This window comes from Oncorhynchus mykiss, chromosome 5 (genome assembly GCF_057628025.1).
Source record: "Oncorhynchus mykiss isolate SJ-2025 chromosome 5, ASM5762802v1, whole genome shotgun sequence".
Taxonomy (NCBI): Eukaryota; Metazoa; Chordata; class Actinopteri; order Salmoniformes; family Salmonidae; genus Oncorhynchus; species Oncorhynchus mykiss.
In genome coordinates, this window is record NC_143026.1 from 4,877,501 (window position 1) to 4,887,500 (window position 10,000).

At 42.6% G+C, this 10,000-nt stretch overlaps 1 protein-coding gene across 1 annotated transcript in view; it reads right to left on the bottom strand.

Moving 5' to 3' along the window:
* The window catches only part of LOC110522836 (methyl-CpG-binding domain protein 2), a 123,459-nt gene extending 113,687 nt beyond the window's left edge, over window positions 1-9,772 (bottom strand). The window contains exon 1 of the mRNA XM_036976655.2: window positions 8,797-9,772. Coding sequence (XP_036832550.1) covers window positions 8,797-8,912 — 116 coding nt within the window. The 5' untranslated portion in view covers window positions 8,913-9,772. The remainder of the gene's footprint in view (window positions 1-8,796) is intronic.
* Between the last annotated feature and the right edge of the window lie 228 nt (window positions 9,773-10,000).

Genomic DNA, 10,000 nt, shown 5'->3' on the forward strand with positions numbered 1-10,000 from the left:
CCAATGCCCCTGGGCACTGCCTTGTGTAGGGGGACGTTAAACAGGTGTCCTGTCTCTCTGAGGTCATTAAAGATCCCATGGCACTTATTGTAAGAACATGGGTGTTAACCCTGGTGTCCTGGTTAAATTCCCAAGCTGCCCCTCAAGCCATCACAGTCACCTAATAATCCCCAGTTAACAATTGTCTCATTCATCTCCCTCCTCTCCCCTGTAACTATTCCCCAGGTCGTTGCTGTAAATGAGAACGTGTTCTCAGTCAACTTACCAGGTAAAATAACGGATAAATAACATAACGAGTCAGGACCCCTAGACATAACGAGTGCAACAATGTCCCTAGGCTAGTTATGGGATTCATAACACTGTTAAGAAGAGTTTCATTTAGGAGTGTCACTACAATTACTTGAAATGTTCAGAGAAAAGAGCCAACACTGGGACCAATAGCGTTTGCATACCAACCAATAGGTGCTGTGTGGCATTGACTAATCAGCCCTTCCTCAGTGTACGTCCGTGGCCCCTGTTTTTTTGGCTGCTCTCAGACCGGGCCAGGACCTGGTTTCCCGATAGAACGTATGGCTTACGGGTGTTTTCAACGATGCGTCTTACAACAGCCCGAAGACGTAACAACGCAGAGAGAAAAGTCTCTAAGTGCGTCGTTGGAGCTTGTGTCGATACTGATAGGATGGAAAGGAAGTCCGTTCAAATCTTAGCTTCACAATACTGACAAATCAGCTCCTAGAGAGATATTACCACCTACAGACTTATTCTAATACCCAATACAAAATGCACTAAAAAAAATCACAGATTTGGCAGATCCTTGTGCAGGTTAGGCTACAAACACATCATTGAATATATTAAATATAACTCCATATGATTGAAATGGGCCTATAGTCAACTTGTTTATATTTGAATGCAGTCGTCTCGGTTTTCATTCTAAACATATTTCTATACATTCGTTGTTTGTATCAATTGCAAAGACATTGGATTTTTTTTTTTGTATTTGTAGTCAACTTTGTTTTGAAAATGATCGGCGATAACCGGTCTCTGAGACGGATAAACCATGTGATTCTACGTTTAGTGGAGATCTGTGTATAAAGTGAAGTGGGAGGGGGAGCATCTGACGATGTACTTAGCTGTTCTACGACTGATCTGAGGCAGGGTCGTTAGATACCAAGTACTATGGAATTCTTATAGCAGATGCTAGGTAAAAGCTAACAAGAGCAATGCTAATAACGATGGTTTTGGGGAAACCGCTCTGAGATTTAACGATGCTCCTCCTCCTAACGATGAACTTAGCCTTGAGATGCTTCTGGGAAATCGAGCCCAGTACAGGATGTTACAAACGGGTCATTCCATTTGATTTTAATAACTTGTTTGACCACACCCCTTTATGACTTGAAAAAAAACATTTCTATGCATTGTTGATGTGGTCAGGAAGTACATTTCTGGACCTGAATGCCAAAAACGTCCAAACTTTTGAAAACCTGGACATCACAGTACAGCAGAGCACATTACATTATACTCTGGTGTACTGTACTTCACTGTACTGTCCAAACAGACATCTATGATTGGTTTAAAATCTGCCCACTGACCAAATTTGGACTACTTTTCAAGGTTCATGGGATGTCTGGTGGGTGAGGATGTTTGTACCTGTATATCAGGGTTGGGCGGTATGCAGATTTCCATATCCTGCCTGTGCCATTCCGGAATATTACAGTATTATCGTTTACCAGAATGCTAACAATGCTAACATGTACTAAGGACTTCTTATAGCAGATGCTAGGTAAAAGCTAACAAGTACTAAGGAATTCTCATAGAGGATGCTAGGTAAACGCTAACGAGTACTAAGGAATTCTCATAGCGGATGCCAGGTAAACGCTAACAAGTACAAGTACACAACAAACTACACACTGCCCATAAGGCCTCACCTCAGAGCATCCGTTGCCCTTACTCACAGATAATCACACAGGCCTCACCTCAGACCATCCGTTGCCCTTACTCACAGATAATCACACAGATAATCACACACTTTCACCACACACTTCACACCATCACACAGATCTACGCTACACAGCTCCCCACTAATACACAGCTCCCCACGGCACACACTCATCACATGCTGCTGGGATCACACCATTTAAATACGAATGAGGCATGTTTTTCACCAAGTGGAGAGAGGGGGAGAGGCTTGGGTGTAGAGTACATACACAGACAGGCTCATTGGCCTATTGGTCCCAGGATGCAAGGCAGCCGTAGTCACACTGCAGAGGCGCTAGCCGAGCCCAGAGGGCTTTGCCTTCAAAAACACTGAGCTGAGGAGGGGGATGAGGGAAGCATGCATGGCCTAGCATGTTGTAAATTGTCTATGCTCTGATAATTACAGATGTTACCTGGAACAAAATGTTTCTTAATCTGATAATTGACTCATTGGGATCCAAGGGAGGAGAATTAATATAAATCTGATAATTGACTCATTGGGATTCAAGGGAGGAGAATTAATATAAATCTGATAATTGACTCATTGGGATTCAAGGGAGGAGAATGAATTGCATGAGCCACGTTTCTCTTTGATTTTCGCAGGTGGAAGGAAACTCATTGATCACAAGAACACACAAATGTTGCTAACTTTCATAGTATCGATTTGTTTGAATCTGGAATCCTCTCAAACGCACACAAACATACACCGACACATATACAGTCCGCAACAAGTTGGAATTGAGGAACCTGCATTGGATCACCAATAGATGTAACTAGCAGATTGTAACAGGCTAATGCGATGCTCCGTTAGCTGTTACAGGTTTGCTACTGGTTGGTATAGCAACAGAGAATTACCAACCAACCTAAATACATTCTCAATTCCCGACTTGGAACTCAGCCCTCGGTCTAAAGTACAGTGTCTGTGAGGAAGTCCTTGGTAATGTAGCCTTCAGCATGGTCCTTCTGAAATGGTCCATAAAAACCCATTGGTACAGGGGTATGACAACTTGGATGGACAAGTACTGAAGGTAATTGAGGACGATATTGCCACTCCTAATTTGCCACATCTTCAATCTAAGACTAGTAGAAAGTGTGTGCCCTCAGGCCTGGAGGGAAGCAAAAGCTATTCCCCTACCTAAGGATAATAAAGCCTGTTACCGACCCTTTGGAAACTTTTGGAAGAAAATTTTGTTTGACCAGATACAATGCTATTTTACAGTAATAACAAAAAAATAATAACAGACTTTCAGCATGCTTATAGGGAAGGACATTCAACAAGCACAGCACTTACACAAATCCCTGATTGGCTGAGAGAAATTGATAATAAAATGATTGTGGGGGCTGTTTTGGAGGACTTCAGTGCAGCTTTTGACATTATCGATCATAGTCTGTTGCTGGAAAAACATGATGTGTTATGGCTTTACAGCCCCTGCTATAATGTGGATAAAGAGTTACCTGTCTAACAGAACACAGAAGGTGTTCCGTGTTCTTTAATGGAATCCTCTCTAACATAATCCAGGAAGAATCAGGAATTCCCCAAGGCAGCTCCCAGTGCCGCTTACTGTTTTCAATCTTTACTAATGACAAGCCACTGGCTTTGAATAAAGTGTGTCTATGTATGCTGATGACTCAACACTATTACACGTCAGCTACTACAGCGACTGAAATGACTGCAACACTTAAAGAGCTGCAGTTAGTTTCAGAATGGTTGGCAGGGAATACATTAGTCCTAAATAATTAAAAAACTAAAAGTATTGTATTTGGAACAAATCATTCACTAAACCTTGAACCGAAACTAAATATTGTAATAAATAATGTGGAAATTGAGCAAGTTGAGATGAACTAAACTGCTTGGAGTAACCCTGGATTGTAAACTGTCATGGTCAAAACATATTGATACAACAGTAGCTAAGATGGGGAGAAGTATGTCCATAAGGCGCTGCTCCACCTTCTTAACAACAGCACTGTCAGTCAACAAGGCAGGTCCTACAGGCCCTAGTTTCTACCTTCTTAACAGCACTATCAGTCAACAAGGCAGGTCCTACAGGCCCTAGTTTCTACCTTCTTAACAGCACTATCAACAAGGCAGGTCCTACAGGCCCTAGTTTCTACCTTCTTAACAGCACTATCAACAAGGCAGGTCCTACAGGCTCTAGTTTCTACCTTCTTAACAACACTATCAACAAGGCAGGTCCTACAGGCTCTAGTTTCTACCTTCTTAACAGCACTATCAACAAGGCAGGTCCTGCAGGCCCTAGTTTCTACCTTCTTAACAGCACTATCAACAAGGCAGGTCCTACAGGCCCTAGTTTCTACCTTCTTAACAACACTATCAACAAGGCAGGTCCTACAGGCCCTAGTTTCTACCTTCTTAACAGCACTATCAACAAGGCAGGTCCTACAGGCCCTAGTTTCTACCTTCTTAACAACACTATCAACAAGGCAGGTCCTACAGGCCCTAGTTTCTACCTTCTTAACAGCACTATCAACAAGGCAGGTCCTACAGGCCCTAGTTTCTACCTTCTTAACAGCACTATCAACAAGGCAGGTCCTACAGGCCCTAGTTTCTACCTTCTTAACAGCACTATCAACAAGGCAGGTCCTACAGGCCCTAGTTTCTACCTTCTTAACAGCACTATCAACAAGGCAGGTCCTACAGGCTCTAGTTTCTACTTTCTTAACAGCACTATCAACAAGGCAGGTCCTACAGGCCCTAGTCTCTACCTTCTTAATAACAACACTATCAACAAGGCAGGTCCTACAGGCCCTAGTTTCTACCTTCTTAACAGCACTATCAACAAGGCAGGTCCTACAGGCTCTAGTTTCTACCTTCTTAACAACACTATCAACAAGGCAGGTCCTACAGGCCCTAGTTTCTACTTTCTTAACAGCACTATCAACAAGGCAGGTCCTACAGGCCCTAGTCTCTACCTTCTTAATAACAACACTATCAACAAGGCAGGCCTACAGGCCCTAGTTTCTACCTTCTTAACAGCACTATCAAAAAGGCAGGTCCTTCAGGCTCTAGTTTTGTCACACCTTGACTACTGTTCAGTCGTGTGGTCAGGTGCCACAAAAAAAAGGACTTTGGAAAATTGCAATTGGCTCAGAACAGGGCAGCACGGCTGGCCCCTGGATGTACACAGAGAGCTAATATTAACAATATGCATGTCAACCTCTCCTGGCTCAAAGTGGAAAAGAGATAGACTTCATCACTACTTGTATTTGTGAGAGGTATTGACATGTTGAATCCATCGAGCCGTCTGTTTAAAATACTGGCACACAGCTCAGACACCCATGCATACCCCACAAGACATGTCCCCAAAGGTCTCAGTCCAGAACAGACTATGGGATGCACACAGTACTACATAGAGCCATGACTACATGGAACTCTATTCCACAGTACTACATAGAGCCGTGACTACATGGAACTCTATTCCACAGTACTACATAGAGCCGTGACTACATGGAACTCTATTCCACAGTACTACATAGAGCCATGACTACATGGAACTCTATTCCACAGTACTACATAGAGCCATGACTACATGGAACTCTATTCCACAGTACTACATAGAGCCATGACTACATGGAACTCTATTCCACAGTACTACATAGAGCCATGACTACATGGAACTCTATTCCACAGTACTACATAGAGCCATGACTACATGGAACTCTATTCCACAGTACTACATAGAGCCGTGACTACATGGAACTCTATTCAACAGTACTACATAGAGCCATGACTACATGGAACTCTATTCCACAGTACTACATAGAGCCATGACTACATGGAACTCTATTCCACAGTACTACATAGAGCCATGACTACATGGAACTCTATTCCACAGTACTACATAGAGCCATGACTACATGGAACTCTATTCCACAGTACTACATAGAGCCATGACTACATGGAACTCTATTCCACAGCACTACATAGAGCCATGACTACATGGAACTCTATTCCACAGTACTACATAGAGCCATGACTACATGGAACTCTATTCCACAGTACTACATAGAGCCATGACTACATGGAACTCTATTCCACAGTACTACATAGAGCCGTGACTACATGGAACTCTATTCCACAGTACTACATAGAGTTCCATGTAGTCATGGCTCTATGTAGTACTGTGGAATAGAGTTCCATGTAGTCATGGCTCTATTCCACAGTACTACATAGAGCCGTGACAACATGGAACTCTATTCCACAGTACTACATAGAGCCATGACTACATGGAACTCTATTCCACAGTACTACATAGAGCCATGACTACATGGAACTCTATTCCACAGTACTACATAGAGCCATGACTACATGGAACTCTATTCCACAGTGCTACATAGAGCCGTGACTACATGGAACTCTATTCCACAGTACCACATAGAGCCGTGACTACATGGAACTCTATTCCACAGTACTACATAGAGCCATGACTACATGGAACTCTATTCCACAGTACCACATAGAGCCGTGACTACATGGAACTCTATTCAACAGTACTACATAGAGCCATGACTACATGGAACTCTATTCCACAGTACTACATAGAGCCATGACTACATGGAACTCTATTCCACAGTACTACATAGAGCCATGACTACATGGAACTCTATTCCCCATCAGGTAACTGATGCAGCAGTAGAATCAGATTGAATAAACAGTTAAAAATACACCTGATGGAACAACGGGGACTGTGAAGAGACACACACATCGTCACAGACACATGAAAATAAACGCACAATGAGATACGAACTATACACACACGCACATATGGATTTTTGTGTTGTAGATATGTGGTAGTGGTGGAGTAGGGGCCTGAGGGCACACACTTAATATGTTGTGAAATATGTTGTGAATATATTATAACGTTTTTTTTTTTTAAATGCTAAACTGCCTTCATTTTGCTGGACCCCAGGAATGGAGATCTATAATACATACAAATACAAATGATTAGATCAGTACTGTTTGGTGTATCACAGAATTTAACTAACCTGATCTTGTCCACAGTTCCTCGATTCCCGACCTGGAAGAGAACCAATGTTTTCTGAACGTCCGTATCTAGTTGCAGGGGGGTTTGTCTGAATCTAGAAAACTCTTTAAGTTGTTAAATACAATTGTTTTTCTCCATGAAGTAATACAACAATGGTTAGGCCATCCTCTCGTCTATTTCAAATCTTCCCTCGTTGTTCGAGAAAGGTTGAGCGGCATCATGACATCATGACATGCACTTGGGACACCCACCAGTCTCAATCGATGAGAAAATATTTCAAAATAGACAAGATAGCGGCGTACACATTGTTGTATTACTTCATGGAGCAAAACATGTATTTAAATGTAATAATGGCGCATTTTCTAGATTCAAAACAAACCCCCTGCAACTAGACACGGACGTTTAGAAAACACTGGTTGTCTCCCAAGTCAGAAATTGTGGAAGTATGGACAAGATAAAGTTGGTTAAAATCTCTAATACATCAGACAGTACCCATCAGACAGTACCCATCAGACAGTACCCATCAGACAGTACCCCATCAGACAGTACCTATCAGACAGTACCCATCAGACAGTACCTATCAGACAGTACCTATCAGACAGTACCCATCAGACAGTACCCATCAGACAGTACCCATCAGACAGTACCCCATCAGACAGTACCTATCAGACAGTACCCATCAGACAGTACCTATCAGACAGTACCTATCAGACAGTACCCATCAGACAGTACCTATCAGACAGTACCCATCAGACAGTACCCATCAGACAGTACCCATCAGACAGTACCCATCAGACAGTACCCATCAGACAGTACCCATCAGACAGTACCCATCAGACAGTACCCATCAGACAGTACCCATCAGACAGTACCCATCAGACAGTACCCATCAGACAGTACCCATCAGACAGTACCTATCAGACAGTACCCATCAGACAGTACCTATCAGACAGTACCCATCAGACAGTACCCATCAGACAGTACCCATCAGACAGTACCCATCAGACAGTACCCATCAGACAGTACCTATCAGACAGTACCCATCAGACAGTACCCATCAGACAGTACCCTATCAGACAGTACCCATCAGACAGTACCCCATCAGACAGTACCTATCAGACAGTACCTATCAGACAGCTGGAACAGAGTAATGGTCTGACTAGGTGATAGTTTTAATAGCAACACTGGATGAGTTACTGTGGAAGGTGAAGGCCTACAGCACTGTCATTGAGCTTTGAAGAGTTGAATGTCTAGACACCAGTGGTTCCAAAAGACCATGGCTTTCACAGAGCATTTGAGAAGAACCAATGCTGGAAGGCTACATTGCCAAGGAATTACTCACAGATACTGTACTTTAAACAGAGGGCTGTGTTCCAATAGTTCAGCCTAGATTGCAAACAAGATCACTGCATTTCCAATCAGTCAGTCACATGATAAGACATGGTCAAGAATCTCCCAAGTGACCCAAATAATGATGAGAAATAACTACTGAGTTGTCGTGAATAAAAACTCCCCTCTACAGTCTAAACAGTTAGATATGAACTTGTGGCGTCTTTAAAAAAAAAATGTAACATGTGGGGGTTATTGATACAATGTTCACACTGCTGGCATTAGCAACATTGTGGCAACCAACGTAAGTGGGTGACCAAACTCAAGGTATCGATAACTTGTAAGCTTTCGCCTACAATTATTATTATTATTTTTTTTTCCATTTGGAAAGGAGTTGTGATAGCTAAATCAGACCAGCTATGATAACTTGTGAACTTATCAAGCAAAGTAAGTAACATTATTGTCGTTTAACATCACGCTCGATCATTACCTGTAGTAATAGACATCACTCTTGCCAGCACTGAGCCCTGACTTCCGGATCACTTCTTCTTTCTTCCAGCCCGGTGGCAGAGAGGGACAATCCATCCTCTTCTTCTCCATAACCATTTAGTGTACAATTAGGAATCACATCAATCGCTGTAATCAACTCAGTCAAAAGAAATACGTTACAACGTGTTTAATAAATACACCTGACTTGGCGATCTAAAAGTGAAGCTCTAACTAAAGGCGTTTGAACTAAACCGGAGCGAAAAACTTTTATTTCCGCTATTGAATCCTGTCTAGTGGGTAGATATATATATAAATATTGAATCCTTGGTTGTTGTTGTTGACAGGTTTCCTAATTCGATCTCCAACTATCCCAAAATGCGAGCGACCCGCCAGTAGCTGCAGATCTCCTTTGGCCAAAGGCGGCGGCGGTGGCAGTGACGTTCAGATATTTCAGCACTTCCCACACAGTGACCCGGCGCTTGGCAACCGTTCTCAGAGCAACGCCCCGCCTCCACGGAACACTGCCGTCACTTCTCGGTTACACACCCCCTCCCCTAAAGCGGTAACTAGGGGTGGTTTTGACGAGATGTTATACTGCTTTTGTCAGGTTTTTAGGAGAATTTGCGTGAGAGGTTAGGAGAATTTGCGCAGTAGGTTATGGATAATTTGCGCAGTAGGTTATGGAGAATTTGCGCAGTAGGTTATGGAGAATTTGCGTGAGAGGTTAGGAGAATTTACGCAGTAGGCTGAAAAAGGCTAAACAAAATCTCATTTTTTGACGTTAACTTTACAAAAGCTGGAGCCCTTATAGCCATGGCTGTGATGTAACAATTACATAGAAAATACCAGTCTTTCCTAAAATACGAACAATGTAATAAAACAGTATTTAATTCGAATGTTCCAGCGTGTATTATCATTGGCTTTCCTCATCAAGGCCCTAAAGACGTAGTTCCTTCGTCACTACTTACCACAGCCACAAAGTCAAAAGGGCCGCTTTTTCCACCAATCAGATAAGAGAATGTGATGACGCGGACGCCGATCGGCTTGCATGGGGGGACAGACAGACGGAAAGACATTTTGTGATCCATCGATGATTAGCTTATTTATTAGCTATAATAAAAACCAACCGATCGAAATCCAAAGTGACAATCGGATGTGTTATTCAAACTGTTATGCAATATCTGCATTGTTTTTAAAGTGGCATG